The sequence below is a fragment of the Myotis myotis genome, unplaced genomic scaffold (genome assembly GCF_014108235.1).
Source record: "Myotis myotis isolate mMyoMyo1 unplaced genomic scaffold, mMyoMyo1.p scaffold_m19_p_20, whole genome shotgun sequence".
NCBI classification, from domain to species: Eukaryota; Metazoa; Chordata; class Mammalia; order Chiroptera; family Vespertilionidae; genus Myotis; species Myotis myotis.
This window is the reverse complement of record NW_023416325.1, coordinates 14,859,375-14,886,005: the sequence shown is the minus strand read 5'-3', so window position 1 is coordinate 14,886,005 and position 26,631 is coordinate 14,859,375. Positions and strand designations below refer to the sequence as shown.

Here is a 26,631-nt window from a genome sequence, read left to right as displayed (position 1 = left end):
GGAGTTTCAACTGTCACGGGGAGTCAGTGAGAAAAACTGTAAAACCTGAGTGGACGTTTTCACCATTAAGACAGTTTCCCACCGAACTACCCCTAGCAGCAGCACACTGCCAGGTAGCCCCACAAGGGGTGGCCACAGCAGTGGAGTTCCTTTGTCATGCTAATGTTGCATTCTATTGCATAACAGATTTATGTCAACATTATAGCTGCTCCCAAATCTTGGAGCATCATGGACATTCCAAGAAAAGCTGGATTTCAGCAGCACCAGAGGTCCCTTAACCATCACCGATAGACCCAGGGAAGGCTTCAGTCTGTGTATATGCCGAGGATAAGGAGCAAGAGATAGAAAAAAAAAAAAAAAAACCCACCACAAAACACAGGTACCAGAACCCAAGAGATGGGTTCTGAAGAGTTTGAGGAAAGCTAAAGACCTTCTACACATAGGCACAGCCTCAAAACTTTTTTTAAAATATATTTTATTGATTTTTTTTACAGAGAGGAAGGGAGAAGGACAGAGAGTTAGAAACATCAATGAGAGAGAAACATTGATCAGCTGCCTCCTGCACGCCCCCTACTGGGGATGTGCCCGAAACCAAGGTACATTGCCCTTGACCGGAATCTAACCTGGGACCTTTCAGTCTGCAGGCTGATGCTCTATCCACTGAGCCAAACCGGTTAGGGCGCCTCAAAACTTTTGCATATAATTTCAGGAAGATTCAAGGACCCCTGTCTTAAAATGTCATTAAGAAGCTATAATGAGTAACATAGTGATTAGGGCTGCATAAATTTATGAGATATTTTCTTCATAAATTTCTATTATTCATCACTTTAAACAAGCAATAATCACTTTTATTTAAAAAAAGAAATAATATATATATATATATGTTAAAAAAAAAGAAAAGAAAAGAAATAAGTCCAGCCAGTATGGCTCAGTGGTTGAGCATTGAATCGACCAAGGAACCAAGAGGTCACGGTTTGATTCCAGTTAGGGCACATGCCTGGGTTTGCAGGCTCGATCCCCAGTAGGGGGCGTGCAGGAGGCAGCCGATCGATGATTCTCATTGATGTTTCTATCCTTTCTCCCTTCCTCTCTCTGAAATCAATAAAAACATTTTTTTAAAAAGGAATAAAACTATTTTCACTTCAGGGGTTAAAAAAACCACAAAACACCCAAGATGGAACAAGAATTCTTCTAACAAGCCCTTCTTTAAGGGGCATCTCCTCAAACTGAAAAGCAGAGCTGAAGAATTTTCAGACACATTCTGCACTGGAAAAGCAAAGGAAGTCGATGGGGAGAAGGCCCAGACTAAGGTGATCATTGGCAAAGAGTGTGGGAGGGGTCTCCTTCCCCCTCAGCATTACCCCCTTGCTCTGGTCCCACAGGACAGACATCAGGAGCAGGGGGAAGCCAGGCCGCTGCGGGAAGGTACGGGACAAACAGGCCAGCCCAGCAGAACAGGCCTAAGGAAGCCCGATGGTCCCCAGAACTGGACACCTGCCTTGGGTGGGGGTGAGAGACGAGCACTTTTACCCGGGCAGCAGGAAAATTCTGATGAGGGGTGTGGGGGAGGGGCTGGGCGCAGCTGCAGGGATGGATGGACTGGGCGACTGGAACTCCCCAGCAGGGCCTCCACGGGGTCCTCTCACTAAGCAGGTGAGCAAGGTCACCTGCATACCCACATGCCAGGTCTCCCACGCCTCCTCATGAAGGGCCTCTCCTATGGTGCCAGCCCATTCTGGCAGGTGGGATGGAGGAGCCCTCCCTGAAGGAGACTTATTTTAAGGAGGGGGGTTTAGAGCCTGCAACCTGGAGACTCGCTTTCATTTGGAAACACCTGCCTTGGCGGTCCTTGGAGGAAGCCACTCTTCTACGCAGGTCCAAGAAATCCCAAGACTGAAAAACAAACAAACCACCACTAACTGATGAGGAAGTAGGGAGGCTCGAGGCAAGGGAGCCATAGCTTAGAGTGTTCCCAAGGCTGGTTATCTTAGCAGACAACCATTTTCTGTTAGGACTACAGAAAAACCTGTTGCCCACTGACCTGGCTTAGAGGTCTTCTCCCTCAATGCGTGTGTGTGGGGGAAAATCATCTTAGAGCGAACATCGCAACCTCGAGAACGTCCCTGGCTGATAACTCCAAGCGCCACACTGGCTGACTGAGAAGGAGGCAAACAAAATCTGGCAACGGGAGTACAGGTCCGCTCTTGATGGAGGTCTCTCTCGGGAGTGGCAGGAGCTGAAAACGCGGTTGTAAGCCCAGAGAGACATACCAAGTCTTGTCTCGTGCAGTGTCAAACATTATACCTATGGAAGGCCAGAGAGCGTGGCCAAATGAAAAAACAAAAGCAAAACAGGTCACAGGAACCTGGATCCTGAAACACCAAAGTGCAGTACCCCGTGTGAAGTGTCTTATGAATGACCAGATGCCACAGAGAAATGGTCAGCTGTGGGCAGGGATGAGGTGCGCCCAAACTAAACTGAAACCTTCAAACCTAGAGCTGAGGTGTGCACTGAGCAGCAGGAATGTGAGAACCATTCATTGGCATCGCTACCCACCGACGTGATCAAAGCCCCAAGCTCCCAAACCACTTGGGTTGCCTCTGAGTTAGTCCAATTCCTAAAACCAGGGAGACCCAGGAACGTCTCATAAGGTACGTGTGCCTGAAGACGATCCAGCCAAACAGAAAACCACACAATTTAACTTGGTCTCTGCTAAGAAAAGCCACTCAATAACGTGAGATAAGACTTAAGTGCAACCTACCCAGTACTTCCTCAATCGCGCCTAATGGAAGGATAAAACGCCCTGCATCTAGGCCTGACCATCCCCAAACATCTTTATCCCATCCAGGAAAGGCACCCGGGATTATAAACAAGCCCCTTACCTAGTCCCATGCCCACATGACAACGCAACCATCCGATGCTTAATTCTGGGGACAAGTCTACATCGCCGGCGTCCTGTTTCAAATACCGTACAGATTACACTTCGCAGAACCTCCACTTTCTTCTCCTGCTTCCTAAACGCGAATCTTCCCGGAGTACATTCACGCCACAAACACACCCGGGGCTTTTGTTTTATACAGATCTCTCCCCCCTGCTCCCCAGAGAGGTTGCTTTCCCTTCTAAACCCATCGGAGGCCGAATACTGCCATCTGGGGTCACGGCTTCCTCTGCCGCGAAGCGCACTCGCCGGTTCCGGATTCCCCGCGCCGGCCGCGGCTCGCACCCCTTCCTGTCTCCCTCCTGTCTCGTCGGCCCACGGCGGGCGGCGGGCGCGCAGCGCCCAGACAAAAGCTCGGGCCGTCGGGCCCACGGGCCCGGACCGCCCACCCTCCGGGCCGCGGCGTCCTCCAGCCCAGAGGCCGAGGGTCCCGATGCAACTTTGCAAACGTGAAGGAGGAAGGCGCCGGCGCCCGCAGGTCCGGGTGCGCCCGGGGCGGCCGGCACGCGCGTGGGCCGCAGGCGAGGGCGCGAGGGGAGGGCGAGGCGCGCCCCGGCCGACCGCCCGCGCGCCGGCGCCCGCAACTTGCCCGCGGGCCCGGGCCGGCGCCTGGCAGGGCCCGCCCGACGGCGAGGCCCACATTGTCCCCGCGGCACGGCCGGCCGCCCCGGCGCACAGCCACTCGCACACGCCCCCTGCCCGGGCCGCTGCGGGGCCCGGGGCGCCCGCCGGCCTGCCGCGCTCCTCTCTGCCCCGCTCGGGCCCGGCCCTGGCGGCACCACCGGCAGCGGCTGCAAAACTTTCTCCTGATCGCGGCGGGGTGGCGTCGCGGCCGCCCAGGGCGCGTCAGTCGGTCGGTCTGGAGGTCGGGTGGCGGGTCCCTCCCTCAGCCCCACCCCGGGCCCCTGACCTGGTCCGGCTCCGATTCATAGTCGTCGTCCTCGGCGCTCACGGACATGGCCATGGCTCATGGTGGGCCCAGGCTCGCGCGCGCTGACATGGCTGGAGCGCCGCCGCCGCCACCGCCGCCCGCCCGGAGCAGGCTCGGCTCGCCCGGGCTCGGGCTCGGGCTCGGGCTCCCGCGCCGCGAGGAGGGAGCCGCGCCGCGCGCCTCGCACGCCCGCGCGGGAGGGGGCGGGGAGGGGCCGGGGAGGGGAGGGAGTGCCGGGCGCTCATGCATATGCATGAGGCGAGCCAGGAAGGGGCTGGCCCCCCGGGCCGGCGGGCCAATGGCGCGGCCGCGGCTCTCGGGCCGCACACAAAGGGAGCCCAGCCTGCGGTGACACGGGGGCGGACCCGCAGAGGCCGGCCCTCGCGGGGACTGGGGCTGCGTGGGGGCGTGCCCCGTGCCCCGCCCGGCCCGTGCGCCCCGGGATACACAAGGGTGGCTGGCTGCACGCCGCCGCCAATCTAACAGGAAATGCACGCCCGACCTGGGGTGGGGTCTTTTGTGTGGTCCTGCGGGACGTCCCGTGGGAGCCTCGGGGTGCAGGGGCCAATGGGGAGCAACCCTGCACGCGACGCCAGGCACGGTCCCTGTGCCCCCGAAGACGGACACCCGGGCTCCGGGTTTGCACAAGCTCTGGGACCAGGACCTGATGTCCGTGAACCCGAGAATCCCGCGCCCAGAGCTTGAAGGCCCGCTGGCCTGGAATCATCTGGGGGCCCAGTTCTCCCCGACTCTGCCCTCTCTGCCCTCAGGTTTGCCTTTCCAAATGGAGAGGGAATTGGCACTGAATGTGGGGCGGTGCAGATGGGAGTTCAGATCGAGCCCCAGACGAGGAGGCGACCAGAGAGAAGCCCTGAATGCGCTCTGTCCTTGGAGACTAGCAACTACCGGGCTGGCCCAGAAGGTGTGGGTTTCTAAAGTGTAAAGGTTCCTAGTGCTTACTCCAAAAGCAGCCCACTCCTGCAGAAAACTGTTACTGTAAAGCCAGGTTGAGATTAATTTTAAAAATAAATAAAAATCTATGGGCACTTACACCAGCTGCCCTTACTCTGATGGAGGAGGAACTCCCAACCCCGTAGCTATAGTGGTCAATGTTGTTGTAAGAATCAAGACCATAGCTCAACTCAAGCTGAGCAGAAAGACAGCCTAGCAGCCAGCGTACTCATCACCTAACTAGGGATGCCCAACCTGACACTGAATAGGCATACCTGTACCTGCTCAGATTCATCTGTAAAATGGGAAGGTTTGCCAGGCAGAGGAATGGGTGACCTTCCTCGGTAAAGAGATCAGAGGCTTTCCCCAGAAAGAGCCCCCGTTCGCTGTGAAATCTGGTCGTCACCTCTTCAATGTCATACAACTGTTAACTCATGCTCAGGCCACTGGCTGAGAAATCCACTGTGAGAGCAGAAGGGACCCACAGGCAGGTCATGGCCAGGTCTTTCAAGGAAGGCAGAATGTGTGGCACAGAACTTGTAAATAAAACTCAGGAGGCTTCTAGCCGGGAGTTAGCAAGAGTGAATAGACAGGGATGCCTGTCTTACAGGGTGGATTTTAAAGTCTGTCTGAAATGTATGCACCCACTGACACTATGGGGAAAAAAATCCCAGCAGACTTGCTCTTTACTGAAACATGTCTGTTCTGAGTATCTTATAGTTTCCACAGTTGTTTCCTTTAGCTAACTGGTGCACACAATTATCCAACATTTGTTTTGTATTAATTGTGGCCTGGACTGGAAATAAAATACATCACACCAGCCCTTGCCCAGTAAAACTGCCACCTTCAAATTCAGCATTTACTTCATGCCTTAGGCTCATTTTTCCTCCCTCTGGATCCCATCTTTCTTCTTTTTTTTAATCCTCACCCGAGGACATGTTTTTATTGACTTTTAGAGAGAGAGGGAGGGGGAGAGAAACATCAATGTGAGAAACATTCATCTGTTGCCTCCCATACACGCCCTGCCCAGGGATCAAACCCTCAACCTAGGTATGTGCCCTGACTGGGAATCGAACCAATGACCTTTCAGGGTATGGGACGATGCTCCAACCAACCGAGCCACCAGACCAGGGCTGAACCTCATCTTTCAGTGACCCTGAGAAGTGAACACTCTCCTGGCTCCACTTAGCCTAGGCTGACATTCTTAGAAAGCGCTCTCCAAAGCTGATGCCACCGGGCAGTTGGCACTTGCCCGAGCCAGAGGACCCAGAACTTTCACCAAGTGGTGAGGAAATAAAAATACACAGATGCCAAGTCCGCCTGGATCACAGTCCTCACTCATGTCCCTGCTTCCTCTCTGAGTGTCATTTCATTTTCTGGTCGGCCTGTCGGATCATGAGACGCCAGGAATGCCCCCTATTGCTGAGAGATTTTGCCCAGACTTAGTCACCGAAGGGCACTGCAGGCTGACCCAGGGTGGGGACAGGCAGGGAGCTAAGGTAAAAGGTGGCAGAAATCCATCTCCCCATCCCCACTCCCAGGAACGGGGCAGGGAAAAGGGCACAGTCGGCAAGCGCCCTCTGGACCCTGGGCTCCCCTAGGGCGAAGGTCTCTCCTGCATGTGGCCCCTTTCCTTGTGCCCATGCCACAGAGGGCGTGGCTACAGCAGCGAACATCACTTTCTAGAGCAGCGGTTCTCAACCTTGGCTGCACATTAGAATCACCTGGGAATCTTTGTAAAATCCTGATTTCTGGGCCTCATCCTCCGGAAATTCTGTTTCTTTGTTACTAATGTTGTGGCCCCACCCCATAACAAGGAAACAGAACTTCTGGAGGATGAGGCCCAGAAATCAGGATTTTAAAAAGATTCCCAGGTGATTCTAATGTGCAGCCAAGGTTGAGAACCACTGCACTAGAGGATCAGGGCATGAAAAGAGAACGGGCTGGCACTCTCCTGAACCAGGAGACACTATGCGTCAACCTGCCCCTAAGGAGGGAACAGAAATGACAAAGCAGGCATGCAAGGGGTTGCCTCTTAATGCAAGTATTAATTTATACTTAACAAGCAATAGAGAATGCATGCTTCAGTTATTTTCCTGTCATTCCACCACTTCTCTCTCTCTCTCTCTCTCTCTCTCTCTCTCTCTCTCTCTCTCTCTCTCTCTCTCTGTTCTTTAATAGGTTTTCCCCCCGAACGGCAAAAGGAGGGCTTTTGAAGAGTTATTTTTCTAACAAAATGTAAATAGGAAGAATTTTTGCCTAGTGTCACATAGCAACTCAGGGCTGATTGCAGGGTTGCCTGGATAAAACTACGGTTCAAAGAATGCCTGAGTGACAAAAAGGCGGCAGTGATTTCTGTTCAGGAAATTACTGATGTTGTTTAGTTACTTTTTATCTCCCCATTCTCGCCCCTGGGGACAGTCATTCCATGAGCATTTACAAACTAAGCATATTTGTCATATAGGCCCTTTCAACAGACAGAACTTCCTGTGAAAAGGGGTTCCTCTCCCAATAACGTCTCCTTACACTACCCAAATCAACCAGTAAGTATTCACCGTCACTGGAAGATTTGTGACTGTGCATAGGATTTTTAAAAAATTAACTAGTTTAACAGGTAAATGGCACTGATCTGAGAAATGTTTTCCCACCATCCACCCATTTCCAATTCATTCGCTGACCTTAGTTATTCCCCTCCTCTATTTATTTCCCCACAAAAATCCAGGCTAAGGCTGAGTGCTCAGACAATTCAGATGAAACAAATGGATTCATTAGACAAACCACCCTCCCCACAAGCTCTGGAAAGTATAAGGAGCTAAAAATGCATGAAATGCGCTGGCCACTGTGGCTCAGTTGGTTGAGCATCGTCCCATGTAACCAAAGGTTGCCAGTTTGATTCCTGGTCAGGGTACATGCATAGTTTGTGGACTCGATCCTTGGCTTGGGTACATGCAGGAGGCAGCCGATTGATGTTTCTCTCTCATATCGATGTTTCTCTCCCCCTCTCTCTCCCTCTCCTTTCCTCTGTCTCTAAAAATCAATAAAAACATATAAAAATGCATAAAATGCCAGCATACTTCCAGTCTAAAACCAGAACTTTTGTAATTTAAAAATATTCTTCATAACAAGGCCAAATCTAGCCCCCATCCCCCCACCCCCCAACACACACACCTTGGTTTCCTGGCATGAAACCAGTCATCACATTGTCTGTCCCACCATCTGCCAAAGACAGACCTTGGAGAAACAGGATATAAAGTTCTGTGTGTGGAACTTACACTCAAAAGAAAAGACCAAATCCAAAGATGATGCAAAATGGGATGATAAAGCAGACAGGAAAGAGGTAAAAGTATGTTCACCACTGATAGCAGCTCTGTTCATAATGGCCAAAATGTGGAAACAACCCAAATTCCTTCCAGTGATGAATGAGCAAACAAAATTCCGTCTTCCCAACCTGTGGAATGTTACTCAACCACAAAGAGGGGTGAAGGGAGCACTGACACCTGCTACAATGTGGATAAACCTTGAAAACATGCCGCTAAGTGCAAGAAGCCACACACAAAAGGCCGCATATTATATGATTCCATATGTATGAAATGTCCAGGGTAGGTAAACCCATAGAGAGAGAAAATAGGTTGGCGGCTGCCAGGGGTTGAGGGGTGTTTGCGGGGGAATGGGGAGTGATGGATAATGGGTACATGGTTTCTTTTTGGAGTTGTGAAATTTTCTTGAAATTTAGACAGTGGTGGAGGTTGCACAACATTGTGGATGTACTAAATGTCACTGAATTGTTCACTTGAAAATGTTTTGTTTTTGCAGTGTGTGTTTTGCCCTGGCCAGTGTGGCTCAATTGGTTGGGTGTTGTACCATGCACAGAAGGGTTGCCAGTTCAACCTTTCAGGGCACATTTCCAGCTTGCGGGCTCAATCCCCCAGCAGGGGCCGTGCAGGAGGCAGCCAATTAATGATTCTCTCTCATCACTGATGTTTCTATCTCTCTCTCCCTCTCCCTCTCCCTTCCTCTCTGAAATCAATAAAAATATATATATTTTTTAAATAATAAAAATAAAAATTAATAAACTATTCTTTTTTCTTAAAGGTTATTTTTTATTGATTTTTAGAGAGAAGAAGGGGGGGGGGAGAGAAAGAAAAATTTAGATGAGAGAGAAACATTAATCGGTTGCCTACTGCACTTGCCCCAACGGGAATAGAACCTAAAACCTGGGTATATGCCTTAACTGGGAATCGAACTCACCACCTTTTGGTGCACAGGACAATGCTCCAACCAACTGTCACACCAACCAGGGCTAAATGATTATTGTTATGTTAGGTGAATTTTACCTAAATGAAAAAGTGTATGTAAGAGCCATCACTTAAGAGTGATCTTAATTCCTATCCCTAAAAGGTAACCTGGTTGGGAATGGTGGCCCTAAACCCTGGGGCAGGTTGAAGCTAATCAAACCAAGGAAAGAGTTGAATCCCATCTTCTATGAGCTGCTAACAGTCACTGATGGGCTCTCACTAAACTTTCATGGCTTTCACTTAGGGATGCATGCCTGGCAAATGTGAATGCAAACGCTCGCTCTGGTGTGGCTGGGAGAGTGGATGGGGGAAAACACACACACACACACACACACACCTGGCAAATGCAAATGTCTAGTTTGGCTGGGGGCCGGGGGGAGGAGTGGGGGAAGACACACACACAGCTGCCATGAGCCTCTCTTCTTGTACCATTCTTGCTTTTCTTCAAAAATGGCTTATCTCCAGAGGGCCAATTTACCTTTGAAATCCTCCTGGGTCTATGAAAATCCATGAGTTTATCATGACACTCAGAATAGAAAAGGCCTGACGAAACTCATCTGTCACCATGTGAAGCTGCCATTAAACGGACTCCTTCCTTTGAAAATTAGTCTTTAAAGGGAAAGAAAAAGCATGAGCGCTGCCTTTTCGGGGGTTGGGGGGGGGGCCTCTAGATAAGGGCAACCTCGATGGATGAGGGAAAGCTTGGGAAAGGATGCCGGCAATTCACTCTGCATCTCCTGGTAAAATGGATACAGGAAAGAATGGTCAACTGGTGTTGAAACCAGTGAATGGTGGAGGGAAGCAAGGGGCCAAGGCATCACCTTCCAGATCATTTTACAGGAGAAAGATGGACGAACATCACTGAGTAATGGGGGGAAGGATCAGACCACCACCACCTTAGTCACTATGATATGTAACCTTAATCTTACCAAGCCCTTAGATCTAATGCCTACTTTACAGAAATGACAAGAGAGAGGGAAGAAGCGAAATGACAGCACCAGGCAGCATCAGACACATGCATAAAACAAGATGCTCTGCATCACACATGGTTCCTACCATCTTCTAACCAATTGCCATCCCAAGAAAGGTCTGGATGAAGAGAATTCGGAGCAGATTCAAAGTGTGGTCCTGGGTTGGATCCTGGTTTGGGTGGTGTACTTTCATCAAGGATCATTTGGGAAATCTGAACATGACCAGGGTGCCCAGGCATTAGGTGGCATTAAGGAACTACCAATTGTGTTAGGGGTAATACCGTTATTTTGGCTATGTACTAGTAGAAATTTTTCTTCTTTTTCAGAGAGGCAAGTGTAAGTATTTAGAGGTAGAATTGCCACGAATGTCTGTAATTTTCTAAGCAATGCTTCGGCATACAAAATAAAGCGAGTCAAAAAGAAATAACAGCCATTAGGATGGCTATTTAAAAACAAACAAACAGAGGATAACAAGTGTTGGCAAGGATATGGAGAAACTGGAATCCCTCTGGACTGTTAGCGGGAATAAAAACTGTTGCTGCTGACGAAAACCAAGATGGCGGCATAGGTAAACACGGGAGATTGCTGCCTCGCACAACCACTTCAAAAATACAACTAAAAGATGGAACGGACATCATCCAGAGCCACAGGAAGGCTGGCTGAGTGGAAATTCTACAACTAGAAGGAAAGAGAAAAGCATACCGAGACTCAGAGGAGGTGCGGTGCGGAAGTAAAATACAAAGGTGTGGAGGTGCATGCGGAGAGGGCTGGCGGCTGAGGACACAGTTGTCTTTATCAATGGGGAGGGAGTCTCGAGCTCTGAGCTCCAGTTCCGGCGAGTCTCTGGGGACCCAGACTCATACGGGAGAAACGGGACTGTCTGGCATCGGTCGGAACTCGAGGGCAGCTTTCTCTTGGAGGTGTTCATAGCGATTGCCAGGGCCTCTGAGGGCAGGACTGAGAGCAGCCATAACTGCTCGCTCCCACCCGCCCTGTTGATCCCCTGGGACCCTGCCCGGCCCAAACCGTGCACGGAGGCTTTTGCATATGAAAGGCCCGGCCCTTTGCAATCTGAAAATTACTTAACAAACTGCAGCTGGCCCAAGGCCCCACGGCAACTTGCATTGCTTCACAGCTGGCTTCTGCTGGGTAGCTTCAGGCAGAGGCTAGATTAGCACCTCCTTAGAGATCCAGGAGTCAGTGTGCCCAGTGGTCAGAGTGGGACCATCCAGATTGCAGCTCCTCAGATCCATAAAGGACACACTCAAAGGGCAGACTCAGTGAGCCCCAAAGCCCCACTGAAGCAAGTCTTGTCCTGAGGGGTGTCTCTAGCACAGAAGTTCTCCCACTGCAGACACAGCTGATTCTCACAGCCAATTGGCCTGGAGGTCAATGCCTCCCAGTGTTACCTACAACAATCAAGGCTTAGCTACAACAAGACTGTGCACAAAGCCCACAAGGGGGTGCATCAAGAGTGTCTACCTCAGGTAATTCGGGAGGCTGAGCCACTAGGCCCTATAGGACACCTAGCACAGAAAGCCACTCTATCGACACAGCAAAGCATAAAAAATGCAGAGACAAAGAAACAGGACACAAATGACAGAAATGGAGGAAAGCAAACTACTGGATATAGAGTTCAAAACCACACTTTTAAGGTTTTTCAAGAATTTTCTAGAAACCGCTGTTAACTTAATGAGACCCTCAAGAAATGTAGTGAGACCCTCAAGGTTGTGATAAAGGACCAACTAGAAATTAAGCATACACTGACTGAAATAAAGAATATTATACAGACTCCCAACAGCAGACCAGAGGATCGCAAGAATCAAGTCAAAGATTTGAAATACGAAGAAGGAAAAAACACCCAACCGGAAAAGCAAATGAAAAAAGAATCCAAAAATACGAAGATAGTGTAAGGAGCCTCTGGGACAGCTGCAAGCGTACCAACATCCGAACTATAGGGGTGCCAGAAGAAGAGAGAGAGCAAGATATTGAAAACCTATTTGAAGAAATAATGACAGAAAACTTCCCCTACCTGGTGAAAGAAATAGACTTACAAGTCCAGGAAGCGCAGGGAACCCCAAATAAAAGGAATCCAAAGAGGACCACACCAAGACACATCATAATTAAAATGCCAAGAGCAAAAGACAAAGAGAGAATCTTAAAAGCAGCAAGAGAAAGACAGTCAATTACCTACAAGGGAGTACCCATACGACTGTCAGCTGATTTCTCAACAGAAACTTTGCAGGCCAGAAGGGAGTGGCAAGAAATATTCAAAGTGATGAATACCAAGAACCTACAACCAAGATTACTTTGTCCAGCAAAGCTATCATTCAGAATTGAAGGTCAGATAAAGAGCTTCACAGATAAGGAAAAGCTAAAGGGGTTCATCACCACTAAACCAGTATTATATGAAATGCTGAAAGGTATCCTTTAAGAAGAGGGAGAAGAAGAAAAAGGTAAAGATACAACAAATACACATCTACCAACAAGTGAATCTAAAAATCAAGTGAATAAATAATCTGATGAACAGAATGAACTGGTGATTATAATAGAACCAGGGGCATAGAAAGGGAGTGGACTGACTATTCTTGGGGGGGAACGGGGTGTGGGGGATGCGGGAAGAGACTGGACAAAAATCGTGCACTTATGAATGAGGACAGTGAGGGGGCGGGGTTAGGGCGGAGGGTGGGAGGGGAACCAGGTGGAGGGGAGCTATGCGGGGGGGGGGGGGGGGGGGGGGGAGGGGAAGAGGAACAACTGTAATAATCTGAACAATAAAGATTTAATTTTTTAAAAAAATGGTGCTGCTGCTGTGGAAAACGGTGTGGCAGCTCCTCAAAAAAGTAAACATACAATTTCCATAGGATCCAGCAATTCTATTTCCGGGTATATACCCAAAAGAATTACAAGTAAGGGCTCAAAAAGGTGTTTATACACTCGTGTTCATAGCAGCATTACTTACTACAGACAAAGGGGGAAGCGACCCAAGTGCCCAAGTGAAATTACCTGAACTCCTGCAAAGTGCGTTGCTGGTTAGTCATTTACATTCATTGGTGAGAAGGTTGGTGGGTTAGAGCAGGTTTTACTATTACTTTCACTTCCCACTGCTTTTTAAAAAAGTTTATTTTTCCCTTACAGTTCACATTCAATATTATTTTGTATTAGTTTCAGGGGCACCCACCTACTTTCTTTGAATCCCAACAAATATACTTGCCCTTCCCACCTTTGTAACACGAAAGCAAAATTAAACAATGTGAACATTTCACCTGTATTCACCTAATCATGCCTTTTTCTCTAGATCAGCTGACTTTGGAGAAAGATTATCTGACACCATTTGGTAGCACATCCATCCATCTTTCTAACAAAGCCAAATTATAGAGAAGGGGGAAAAAAGAACAGGACAACTTACTCCCAGTGTCAGTGATCAAGTGTCCTCCTTTCAAAGGGGAAAATATACGATGACATTTGACAAAAAGCAAAGACTGAAGGGTAGGCCATTATTCCAGAAATATAACCATGATCATGGCCCTCAATCACTTCCGGCACCGGCCTGGCTTTCTAATGACTCCACGAGGGCAGGAGCCCTCAACACTGCAATTGCTTTCCAAGAATTGTCGTTGGCATTATTAACACAGACAGCTAAGCAGGTTATCAGGCGAAGAAAGAAATCCTGGGCTGCAGACTTTAATTACAGGTTACTTCGGCTGAACGCTGTCTTAAAGTTCCAATATAGCGATTGTGCAACGACACAGGTGATGGCTGCAAAATTCCAGGTGAGACAAGATCTTTCTAAGTCGGTGGGATAAAGGCCTACATTTCAGGGAGAAAAGGGTCTCGGGGGTGCCAAGGAGCCCTTCTTAGTGGGACTGGGAAACAAAAGTTAAAGTAAGGAGAGACACTTCCTCTCACCAAAGGGAGGACTGGGGGCGGGGGGGGGGGGGCAACTTGGAGATCAAAGTGACTGAAAAGGATTGAACACAACATTATCTTTTAGAAGCGCTAGGAAGACCTTGCTATTAAGCTCATTCACTCAACAAACATTTCCCGGGCCCTTGCTATCTGGGATCAATCATGCAAGACAGGATACAAAAATACATAAAGAATTAACAGCCCTAGCCCTAGCTGGTTTGGCTCAGTGGATAGAGCGTCAGCCTGCAGACTGAAGGGTCCCAGGTTCAATTCCGGTCAAGGGCACATGCCCGAGTTGCAGGGCTTGATCCCCAGCAGGGGGCGTGCAGGAGGCAGCCAACTGATGACTCCCTCTCATCATTGATGTTTCTCTCTCTCCCTCTTCCTTCCTCTCTGAAATCAATACTATTTTTTTTTTTTAAAGAAAAAATTAACAGGTGAGTTTCAGTCTCAAGAAGCTAGTGGAGGCTTAGGACAGACATGCGACAAAAACTCAGAGCAGAATGTGGACATCCAGTGGAGAGAGAAACCGGGGAGTAGATCAGCCAAGGTCTTGGCAGGAAATGGATGGCACCCCAGCTCCCTCCCACCAGGTTCACGGAGAAAAGTTGAACAGGGGCTCAATTTACAGAGCAGAGTTCAGTCGGGTCAGAGACACCAGCAAGGCATGAAGCTGCACCCTGAGCCGGGAGACGGTGATAAGCTGCTACCTCCCTTTGGCCAGTGGGCTAGGGGTGGGAATGGTAACTAGAAACAAAGAGAGAAGCTGGAGAAGGCCAAGGAGGAGGAGCGGTGGTCTCCACGGGAGGAAACCGCCAACCTGCAAGGATCCCGTGGGGAGGAAGCTGGGAGAACGAATCCCCCAGCCTCTCTCTGCTCCCAGGTTCCATTCTCCTACCGGTCCCTCCCAATGGCTGAACCCCACCCGGAGCCAGAGAGGCCAGGGCGCCCTTTGGTTTCTGACGCAGCCCGCGGAGCAGGCCGGACAAGGCTGGACAGGGAGGCTGGGGGTACAACTAGAAAACACCCAACCAGGAGCTTCCTGGTGAAGAAGGCATCGGCTGGGCCCAGAGGTGGAGAATTTGTACGTGGGGAAATAGGACCATTCCCAACAAGGGGGAAAGACCCAGGCTGGCAAGTAAATGGAAACGAGGGAGTAGCTCAGTTCCCCTGCAAGGAAGAGAGACAGACATCAGCAGATCCTAAGATGGACTATGGTTGAAGACTCGAGAGGCCAGGATAGGGACTTGGGAGATAATTTGAAAGACAGAGGGTCACGGAAGGTGTGATCACAGGGTTCTAGGCTAAACTGTATTCCCCCCGCCCAAATTTCTTTGATGAAGTCCTACCCCCAACCCCCTGAATGTGACCGAATTAAGAGGGTCTTCACAGAGGTGATTCAGTTAAAATGAGGTCATTAGTGTCCTCAGAAAAAGAGGGAATTTGGAAACAGACGCATACAGAAGGAGGACGGTGTGAAGCCACCGGGAGAGGGCGACTCCAACTCTTACAAAAGCCAGCAGGTAAAGCTGCTACTGCTCTATCCTGCCTGGATCCTGCAGGTGCTGTGGCTAGAAACGTCCACTTCCTAGCTTCAGTCCATTCCACTAAAGGGACCGTGGGGGGCTCTGATGGGACCCTTGTCCTATGGTTGAGCCACTAACAAATTTTGGGATCGGAGCTCACGTATACCAGCCAGAGACTTGGTCCCAGCTTGTAAGAAACTGGCATCCCCGAACCACCAATAGTTTTCGGTCAACGGGACTCTTCTGTCGCTGATTCTGTGAACAACTGTTCAGAACCACATACCATCTTTTGTGGGCATCCTCTTATCAAAGGTATCTGCTCCACCCAAGGGATCCTGCTCAACTCCGAGCTCTACAGAAGACTTAGCTGTCCTTTAGGAAAACCCTGGGGACCCCAGACAAGGTGATATTTTACTTGGTTCCCCTCACTGCACCCTCCTCCCTGTTGTTGAGTGTCACCTGTGCCCACCCTCAGGGGCTGCTCTTTCCTGCTCCCAGGAGGGTGGAATCGACACCTTCTCCTCCCACCCTGGCCCATCAAGGGAGCTGCCTAACCTCCTGCCCACCCTCCTTCCCTTGCCCGCCCCCAGTGGCACAATCTAAGGCAACAGTCACCCTCCCCATCTCACAGGGCCTAGGACTCCCCGCTTCAGGGAAGTGAGGAAGGGGTCAAGAAGCATGTTCCTAAACCAACCATTTCGGCAGAGCCTGTGACCACTCCAGGGAAATTCAGCCATTCGGACTCTTGCTAGAAATTAAGTTTTAGCACCAGCCAATAGTAACTTAGGGATGGAAATGTGTCCTCTATTTCTACTGAGAAAGCCACCAGCCTTCTGGGAGGACAGATGCAGGGTTATAGCGTTTACTTAGAAACCGTCATTACAAAAACCTATTTAATTGCTATCAGTGACTGATGACCCGCTATTCAGGTATTTCACAGACAGCATCTTTTTCTTTTTTAAAAAATATATTTTATTGATTTTTTACAGAGAGGGAGGGAGAGAGATAGAGAGCCAGAAACATCGATGAGAGAGAAACATCGACCAGCCGCCTCCTGCACATCCCCCACTGGGGATGTGCCCGCAACCCAGGTACATGCCCTTGACTGGAATCGAACCTGGGACCTTTCAGTCCGCAGGCCGATGCTCTATCCACTGAGCCAAACCGGTTTCGGCACAGACAGCATCTTGCAGGAAAGCATTATTAGCCCCTTTTACATGTGAGTTAAGTGGCAGAGCTGGGATTCGATGCCCAGATGCGTCTGACCCCAGAGCTTATCCTAGTCGTGCATGAGCATTACCTGCAAAGCACTTGGAAAGTGCAGATTCCCAGGCCCCGCCCAACCCTATGCATCACAGCGTCCGGGGTGGGGCCCAGGAAGCTGTATTTCCTTAACTTGTTCCCCAGATAGAGCAGATGCCTGAGGGCTGGTCCTCGCTGGACCACACTGCCCGTCTAGGAAACCACCTGGCCCTGCACAGATGACATGATGGCAGTCATTCTCTTTGCCAACTGTGCACCAACTTCATGGCTCCGGCAGTGACAGGAATCGGGAGCCAAGTAGCAACAGGAAGTGCAGAGAACGAATTTTGTGCCTCTCCTTCCGGGAAAGGCTTTGTCACTCCCCAGGCCCCATAGACGTATCGCCTCCCAGATCTAAATGACCAACTGCGGAGGAAGGGGACGAGCCAGCAGAGCAGAGCCGAGGGTGACACACGCATCAGGTGTGTGTGTGTGTGTGTGTGTGTGTGTCACTTCCTCCCTCGGTCCCTGTGCAGCCCCTAACATCCTCGTGAGGAAGCTGATCCAGTACCCGCTGAAGACGACTGTCCCCGTGTCCCCTGCCACGGTGCTTGCTCATCCACAGGCCAGCCTCTCTGCTCCTGCACTCCAACGAAATTGCCAATAATTGAAATTCAAGTGGCAGCCTGCTTTGGACGCTAGAGATAATGGATTAAGAAGCAGGACGCTTCAACAGGCTCTCTTTCCACAGGCAGCCGAAGCTCGGCCTCCCCCCTTCCTCAGTTTCCTTCCCGGGAATGAGCTGGTAAGCTGGCCAGGTCACAGTGTCTGGCTGTTGAGCACAAGGTCAACTGGCTCCTGAGTTCAGAGGTCAGGCTTCAAATAAGCTCAATTCTCTGGGCTTGGTGCTAAGGTCACAGACAGGGCCCCCCAAATCCCGCCACCTGGTCATAAAAGGAAGCGGCCAGAGTGCAGACGGATCAAACAAATCCATCACCACGGGAGGAAACAGCCCATCAAGTGCATGGAGACGGATGGTGATTCAGTAGCATCTTTGATTTGAAAGACGCCACATCAGAAATGACCTCACAGCGCCTAATCACTTCCAGAAAAGGACCCCGTTCTGCAGGAGCCAAGGTGGGAGATCAAAGCATTTCCAGCTAATCATCATTTCTCATTAATTACTTGTTAAGTAACCCGACCCAGACCCTGTGCTGCTCCCTACCTCGCATCCTGACAGCCTCAGTGAGCACCCTTGATCTTTCAACCCAACCTGCATGAAATTGAGAAGGAGCCGGCTGCAAACCTGGGAATCAGGAGACCCCGGGCGGCCCAGGCAGTCAGTCGTTTACTTACTTCTTCCGTTCCCGTTAACTTTTTAACCTCGCGGGCCAGGAAATGCATAAATATAGCACCGGGCCCCCTCTCCCACTTCTCTCTGCCACATTTCATTGAGTTCCTCCGAGCAGAGAAACACGTCTGGGGACAGAAACGCCTTACTACTCACAAGCTGCGTGGCCCCAAGCGTGCCAGGGCCCTTCTCCGAGTCCCCAGCTTCCACGGCTCCATGGGGATAAGACTACCCACCTCCTAACCTCCTTGTAAGGGTTAAGTAAGATCTAAACACTGGTACATACACTGAGGAGCAACACCCAGGGGACGTGGGCTGAGCTGACAATCATTTATTTCTAGAACTGGGGGCCGGGGGAAGCACATGGTATTCATTAGTCTATTATTTATACCTTTTTGGACTCTGAAATCATTTACAATAAATGCTGTGGGCTGAATTGTGCCCAATCCCCAAATTCCTATGTTGAACCTCCAGCACCTCCAAACGGAGATATGTCTTTAAGAAGGTAACTAAGTTAAAACCCGTCGTTATGGTGGGGCCCGAATTCAGTATGGCTTTGTCGTTACCAGTAGAGGAGATTGGGGCACAGATACACAGAAAGGGAAGGCCATGTGAAGACACAGAGACAGCAGCCATCTACACGCCGAAGACAGTCCTCGGAAGAAATACACAGATCCTGCCAACTGACACCCTGATCTCAGACGTCTGGCCTCCGGGGCGGTGAGGAAATGAACTCCTGTCGTTTAAGCCACGTGATCTGTGGTACGTTGTTAGGGTGGCCCTGCCAGACTCATACAATAAACTTCAAAGAAATGATAGAAAACATAAACTAAATTAAAAAGAAAAAGACCGAGCTGGCTTGGCTCTAATCGAAAAGACAGACAATAAGTGGTGAGGATGTGGAGAAATCTGAGCCCTCGTACACAGCTGGTGGGGAGGGAGAAAGGGGCAGCCACTGTGGACAACTGCCTGCCAGTTCCTCAAAGTTCAACATAGAGGTGCCATCTGCCCAGCTAGTTCTACTCCTAGGTATCTACCCAAGAGAAATGAAGACACGGGCTCACATAAAAACCTGTTCACAAATGTTCAGAGCAGCACTATTCACAATTGCCATAAAGTAGAAATAGCTCAAGAGCCCATCAACAAATGAATGGACGCACAGAATATGCTATGTGGCCATACAATAGAATATTACTCGGCCCTATAAAGGAATAAAGTACTGATACATGCTAAACTTGGATGAAGCTCAAAAATGTTGCGCTAAGTGAAAGAAGCCAATCACACAAGGCCATATACTGTATGATTCCATTTCTATGAAATGCCCGGAATAGGCAAATCCATAGAGAAGGAAAGTAGATTAGCGATGGCTGGGAAAAGAAAGCTTAGGGGGCACCAGCTGGTTTGGCTCAGGGGATAGAGCGTCAGCCTGCAGAACAAAGGATCCCGGGTTTGACTCCAGTCAAGGGCACGTGCCTCGGTTGCAGGCTCCTCCCCAGCCTGGGCCCTGGTGCGGGAGCATACAGGAGGCAACCAATCGATGTGTTTCTCTCACATTGATGTTTCCCTCTATCTTTCCCTCTCTCCCTAAAAACCAATGGAAAAATATCCTTGTGTGAGGATTAACAAACAAACCAAAAAAAAAAGCTTAGGGGAAGGGGGTACAAAAATGTTCTAAAATTAGATTGTGGTGATGGTTTGTACAACTCTTTCAACATTTTCAATATACTAAAAACATCTCATTGTGCACTTTACGTGGGAGAACTGTATGGTATGTGAATGACATTTGTTTTATTAAAAAATGGCTGGTACCCCATACGTGTTGCTGAATATCAAAGGTTATTCCTTCTCCCTCCTACTCCCTCTTTCCCAGATGCCTAAGGGCTCCAACTTTTCCTATCCAGGCCCAACTTGGGTATAGACCGGTGCTTATAACCGATCCTTCTCGGGGTCAGGGCCCTCCTGGGATCAGGGCTACTCCCCCAGAAGCAGCTTGCCGTTTCCAGGCCTCTGGAGGAAAGGGGGGCAGATGTTCAAGTGTGGGTTTTTTTTTTTTTAATGTCTATGGGCCCCTGAGGAGCGGGCTGAGGGCTCAGGCAGAGACGACAGGGACATCTGTAGTCCTGAAGTGACTTCCCCCTTTGGACCTCTCCATGGATTCTGAGATGGCAGTGGGTAGCGGTAAGTTTGTTTCTTTAACAGCCCACATTCTGCAAACCCTACTCCTCCCCCTGGAGGCAGTGAGGCAAAGCCACTGTTTCCTCTTCAGGTTCAGCACAGTTGTGGGGCCTGGCTGGGCTGTTTCAAGGTGCTAGGTCTGCGAGAACAGTTTGTGGTCTGCTAAATGGCATTTATATTTATTGCCCATGTCGGGGAAAGCCAATTTTAAAATGCTTCCATGGACTGGGGACCTAAAGGCGGAAGTTAGGGAGGCGAATTCTTTTCCATTCCCACTGCCTCCTAAATTCCCACTAAGCTTCAGAGTATTAGAATCCAATACCCACAAGGAATGAGCGCCCTTTTCCCCAGTGGATCCCCATTTAGGAATGAATACACCCTAAGGAGATAAACGAAAGTAAAAAGAATAACCCAGAGCAGCACTGTCCAATAGAAACAGAATGTGAGCCACATACGGATTTTAAACTTTACTGTAGCCACATTTAAACAGGTAGAAAGAGCCCTGGCTGGTGTGGTTCGATTGGTTTGGTGGCATCCTGGGCACCGAAGGTTGACGTTTCAATTCCCAGTCAGGGCACATGCCCAGGTTGTGGGCTCGATCCCCAGTGGGGAGTATGCAGGAGGCAACCGATCAATGATTCTCTCTCATCATTGATGTTTCTCTCTCCCTTCTTCTCTCTAAAATCAACAAGCATGTCCTTTGGTGAGGATTTTAAAAAACTACAGTACCCCCAAGTACATTTGAGATGAATAATGAATAATCTTTTTTAGCATAAGTATATCCCATGTAATATATAGGATATACTTACATTAGAAATTTTGTTATTTATCTGAAAATCAAATATAAATCGGCATCTTTTAAAAAAATCTGACAACCCTAATTTCAATAAGCAATCAATAAAAAATAATGAGATATTTTGCACTGTTCTTTTTTGGGATAAATCTTTGAAATCTGCTGTGTATTTACACTTACAGCACTGCTCGCCATATTTCGAGTGCTCAACAATCACATACAGCTTAGTAGCTACCATTTTGGAAAGCGCATCTCTAGAATGTTACTCTCAGTAATTTACAGAATGGCAAAAAAATAAAATTAGCCGAAACCGGTTTTGCTCAGTGGATAGAGCGTTGGCCTGCGGACTGAAGGGTCCCAGGTTCGATTCCGGTCAAGGGCATGTACCTGGGTTGCGGGCATATCCCCAGTAGGAGATGTGCAGGAGGCAGCTGATCGATGATTCTCTCTCATCGATGTTTCTAACTCTCTATCTCTCTCCCTTCCTCTCTGTAAAAAATCAATAAAATATATTTTAAAAAAATAAATTAATTAATTAAATTAAAATAAATCAGAAATTAGCAAAATACCCATCAAGGAGGAAGGTTGCTGAAGTTACAACTCACATTTGGAGAGCCCTAACCATCGGACTTTGTGTGCATTATCTCATTTAATCCTCACCGAATATATAGTATATTCAAAGAATATATGGTATAACCCCTTTTTACAAATGAGGATGGTAAGGATCTGGGGCATATATAACTTGCTTAAGAAAGTAGTGGAGCTGAGTGCAGACAGACTGATGGTAGATGGATGGGTTGACACACATGAATCGCAGCCTAACACAGCCATCAGGAGACACACCCAAACCTGACTGGTTTTCTCTGGATGGTGGACTTTGAGGTGGGGTCTAAATAAGATAAGGGAGAAAATAAAATAAATAAATAAATAAATAAATAAATAAATAAATAAAATAAAAAAAAAAAAAAAAAAAACAATTTAAAAAAAAGATAAGGGAGGTAGAAGACTAGGCAGAGAGCAACCTGCTCCCCACAAGTTCTAGAGATGTCTCTAGTATTCTTCCCAGTGTCTTTTTTTCTATTTTTGCTAATCCTCACCCAAGGATATTTTTCTATTGATTTTTAGAGAGAGTAGAAGGGAGTGGGGGAGACAGAGAGAAAGAAACATCGATGTGAGAGAGACACATCGATTGGTTGCCTCCCGCACTTGCCCCTACCAGGGCTGGCCAAGGATCAAGCCTGCAAACGAAGTACATGCCTTTGACCGGAATCAAACCCATGACTCTTTAGTCCATGGACGGATGCTCAATCCACTGAGCCAAACCAGCTAGAGCTCTTCCCAGCGTCTTTATCCTTTCCTGTTTGATTAGACTTTTTTTTACGGTAAGCATCCACCAATTTCATAAAGAGAAAAAATTCACTTTCAAAAGAAAACAGTGCACGAAGCCGCTGGAAGAAAAAAAGCAGAGGTCGGGAGAGAAAGAAAAAAGGGAAGGAGAAGAAAACTCACCGCAGGGAAAGGTGAGGCATCACTTCCCCCCATTTCCTGAGTGACCACCAGGAGGCACTGCCTGCAATTCTCACGCTAGGGAAAATGATCCCTTTCGAAAACCAAACACTTGCAATGAACAAACCACTAAAACCATCTTAACTGGAGTGCCCTCTCTCAGGAATCCCTCCTGAAAATGTCAACATTCACCATACAGATGTGAAAGGCCGTGGAAATGGTCCCCCAGCGTCGGGCAACCTGCGTCTTACCTTTGGAGTCTTCTTTGGCCAGGTGACTACGGGGACCCCAGTGATGGCCAGAGTGGGGTCGTCATCAGCGTGCTCCTTCAGGACATTCTGTGGCCAAACAAAGGAGCCATATTAGCCCAGGGTAGGGGGGGAAGACCTCTGGAGGGGGCTGGAGGCCACACCTAAGCCAGTTAGAAACACCCTGAGAGCTCTCCACAAAGTCCACCACCCACCCGCCACCCACACGCTCAGAAGAAACTGAGTCCATGTCACTAAGGTGTAAATGTTGCTTGTAAATGTCTTGGCTCACTGTTATATCCCCAAAGCCACACACAATGACGAACCTATAGTAAGCTTCCAGTAAATAACTGAAAATAAATAAACAAAGCCACAAATTCCCAAAGAGGGACTTTCTACGAAATGCCTGACCAGTGCGCCTCAAATCTGTCACAGCCAATAAAAACAGGGGAAGTCTGAGAGCTGTCACAGCCAAGAGGAAACGTAATACGGTGTCCTGGGTGGGATCCCGGAACCGGTAAAGGCCAGAGGTAAAAACTGAGGCAATGTGAACAAACTACAGACTTCAGTTATAACCACGTATCCACACTGGCTCATTAATTGTAACAAATGTACTGTAAGATGTTAACAATAGGGGGAACTGGGTATGTGCAGAGTATATGGAAACTGTACTACCTGCTGAATGTTTCTGTAAGTCTAAAACAAAGTCTACTGATAAAAAATAATTTTTAAAATGCCAAGTAGACAGTAACAGTTACAATAAGGTAAAACAGAATGTGTAGGGTACCCATTTTTCTACCATGTACATATTTCAAAAGAAATTCAGCCCGACTGTGTGGCTCAGTGGTTGAGCATCAACCTATGAACTAGGAGGTTCGATTCACAGTCAGAGTACATTGCCCAGGTTGTGGGCTCAATCCCCAGTGTGGGGCGTGCAGGAGGCAGCCGATTAGTGATTCTCTCTCAGCATTGATGTTTGTACCTCTCTCTCCCTTCTTCCTTCCTCTCTGAAATCAATAAAAATATTTTTTTAAAATTATATTTTATTGATTTTTTACAGAGAGGAAGGGAGAGGGATAGAGAGTTAGAAACATCGATGAGAGAGAAACATCGATCAGCTGCCTCCTGCACACTCCCTACTGGGTATGTGCCCGCAACCAAGGTACATGCCCTTGACCGCGATCGAACCTGGGACCCTTGAGTCCGCAGGCCGATGCTCTATCCACGAGGCCAAACCGGTCAGGGCTAAAAATATTTTTTTTAAAAAACGAAATACAACAGAAAGAACCAAGAATATGGACATGATTCAACTCTGGTGGGTACTTCACATGGGGCACCGAGAAAGGCTACCAATGGTTGGGGGGACCGTGGGAACTATGTGTACCGAGGGGAGGACATTGTTTAGAATTGCCAACGTCCTGACGATAATATTAAGCCAACCAACTTTTCATCAGTTTCAATTTTTAATTATTGTTTTCAAATGCACCGAAGACGTCCTATCCTTTAGTACTTACCACACCTGTCCCCTCCTCATCTCTGTCCATCACTCGGGACAGGTGGGACTAGCTGGGTGAGGGGCGCCCATGTAAACAGCAGGAGGGCAGGTACCGCACGAATGTCTGAGGGTGAGATGTACTGAGTACTTTCTCTCTGCCGGGCACCATAACAACTACTTCAGATCCACTCTCTCACCCGATCTTCTCGGCCACCCTGTGAGATGGATTTACCACACCTCTACAGTGTGGGTGAGGAACTGTGCCTCTCAGAGCCTGTCTCCTTTAGTTCCATTCTGGAAGGATCACGGTACTGAGCCAGGTGGTTTTCTTGTTTCTGTCATCGACGGCACACCATCAGGGAGCCCCATCTGACCCCCAGCCAAACAAAATCAACTAATGTGCATACATTAGCACCAAATGTCTACTCCACAAAAATGCGCAAACCATTCTTTCCTATAACAGGTCACTGGTCATTCCCCAGTTCCCATCAGCCTCTTTGTTCAACAAAGACCTACACTTTACCTTGTTTATTTTTATAGTTTATCCAATGATTTCAAATGCCTGTCCTCATTTGGCCTTTTGGGCATTTCGACAGCAGACAACGTAAGAGGTTTAGTTCCACTACATAAATGAGAAAAATTAAGCTCAGAGGAGTTCAAAGGGAAGCCCAAATCACACAGGTAAAACCTGACTCTCAATCCAGTGTTCCTTCCACAACACCCTTCATCACCAGCCAGAGAAAACGAACGTTGAAGGAGCCACCATGTCCCTTCCTTCTTCTCTCAACCTTCAACCCACAATTCACCAGAAGTCTCTGATCAAGTTCCTTAAATGTCTAAATCAAAAAAATACAAAAATACAGGTTGGACGAGATTAACCAGAAAAAAACCTATATGCATATATGCATAGCCCATGGACACAGACAATAATGTGGTGAAGGCCTGGGGTGGGGGGAGTATGGGCTAGACGGGGTCAATGGGGAGGCGGTGGGGACATCTGTAACACTTTCAACAATGAAGATAAATTTTAAAAAAATACAAATGAAAGGGAAAAATGGGTGGTTGATAAGAGCCAAAACCTAGCCATCTGGAGACGGACTTATTTCGGGGACTGTGTCCAATCCCAGGGGCTCTGGTTACTGTGAGCCTTGGTGAGCAGCAGCCGGAGGTCCTAGGGAAACGGAGAGAAGGAGAGAAGACCTGGCCTTTTTGTAACACAAGCCAAAGGTTGGGCAAGCACCAAGGACGAACACCAGGGGTCAGAAACAGGACTCACTCACTGGTAGTGGCAGCAGGGGGACCAGCTAAGGATTCTGCCTTGGACCCACATTCCTGAGCTGTGTTTTATTTCTTAGTGCAAAAGAACCCCCAACATCTGGGAAGAGAGGACAGGGGGAGCCCTGGGTGTGCAGCCAGGAAGAAGTTGCTCACCCTCTGTGACAACACTCTCACTTGGAAGGTTCGTTTTGGCTTCAAAAATCTTTCCTGGGTCGCCAGAGACCGTGAGGGACTGGTAGCCTGGCCAGACAGACAGGAAGTCCCCTATTCCAGAGGACAGCACGGGTCCACTTCACCCATTCAGGCTCCTGGCCACACAGCATTTAGAGATGCTCGCAGAAGCTCCAATGCTCCTGGGGCTCTAGGAGGCCTGTCCACCCAGTTTACAAACTCCTTAGCCTAACAAGGGCCTCCTCAGACGAGGCTCAGGACCATAAATATCTCTAAAGACTGTCCAGTTCAACAAATGAGCTAAGTGAGTAGATTATATGAAAAAGAGATGTGCCGGCCTAGTGGACAATACACACTCAGGGAGGCAGTAGGGAGTGGTGGGGACTGCGGTGTGTGAAGTCAGTTGCCACTCACTCACCACTGCTTGCCGCCACTCAGGAACATGGGCCAGGGTAGCCAGGACATTGTATGCGAAATGTTGGCAACTAATTACAAAAAAAATGTTTACTACCGTGCAGGCCAAACACCACTGAGGCTGAATCCAGGCCTTCAGAGGTCTATCAGGTGGATGTAGGTGAGAGAGAGGAGGGGCCGAGTCCCACTCCCAGAAAGAAATATAACCAACCAGGAATCAGGAACACTGCACATAAACAGGTCAGACACACAAGATACTTTTAAAGGAAAAAGGCTCTCCACAGCACTTCCTCTTGAAATGAATGTGTTTTTAACAATTACAATGTTTTCGGAGCCTAATACTATTAATGACTGAATTATTAATTATACCTTATTCTCACTTTACAGGACCTCAGAAGAATAACGTAGCCACAAGACAGAATTCTCAGGTTTCCTCT

The 26,631-nt window shown here is 48.7% G+C and overlaps 1 protein-coding gene across 7 annotated transcripts in view; it reads right to left on the bottom strand.

Annotated features, from left to right (window-relative positions):
- The window catches only part of KDM2B (lysine demethylase 2B), a 90,515-nt gene that overhangs the window by 19,650 nt on the left and 44,234 nt on the right, over nt 1-26,631 (bottom strand). For all 7 annotated transcript variants that reach the window (XM_036353443.1, XM_036353449.1, XM_036353445.1 and 4 more), the window contains one exon: nt 22,840-22,926. In XM_036353443.1, the coding sequence (XP_036209336.1) occupies nt 22,840-22,926 (87 nt within the window). The remainder of the gene's footprint in view (nt 1-22,839; nt 22,927-26,631) is intronic.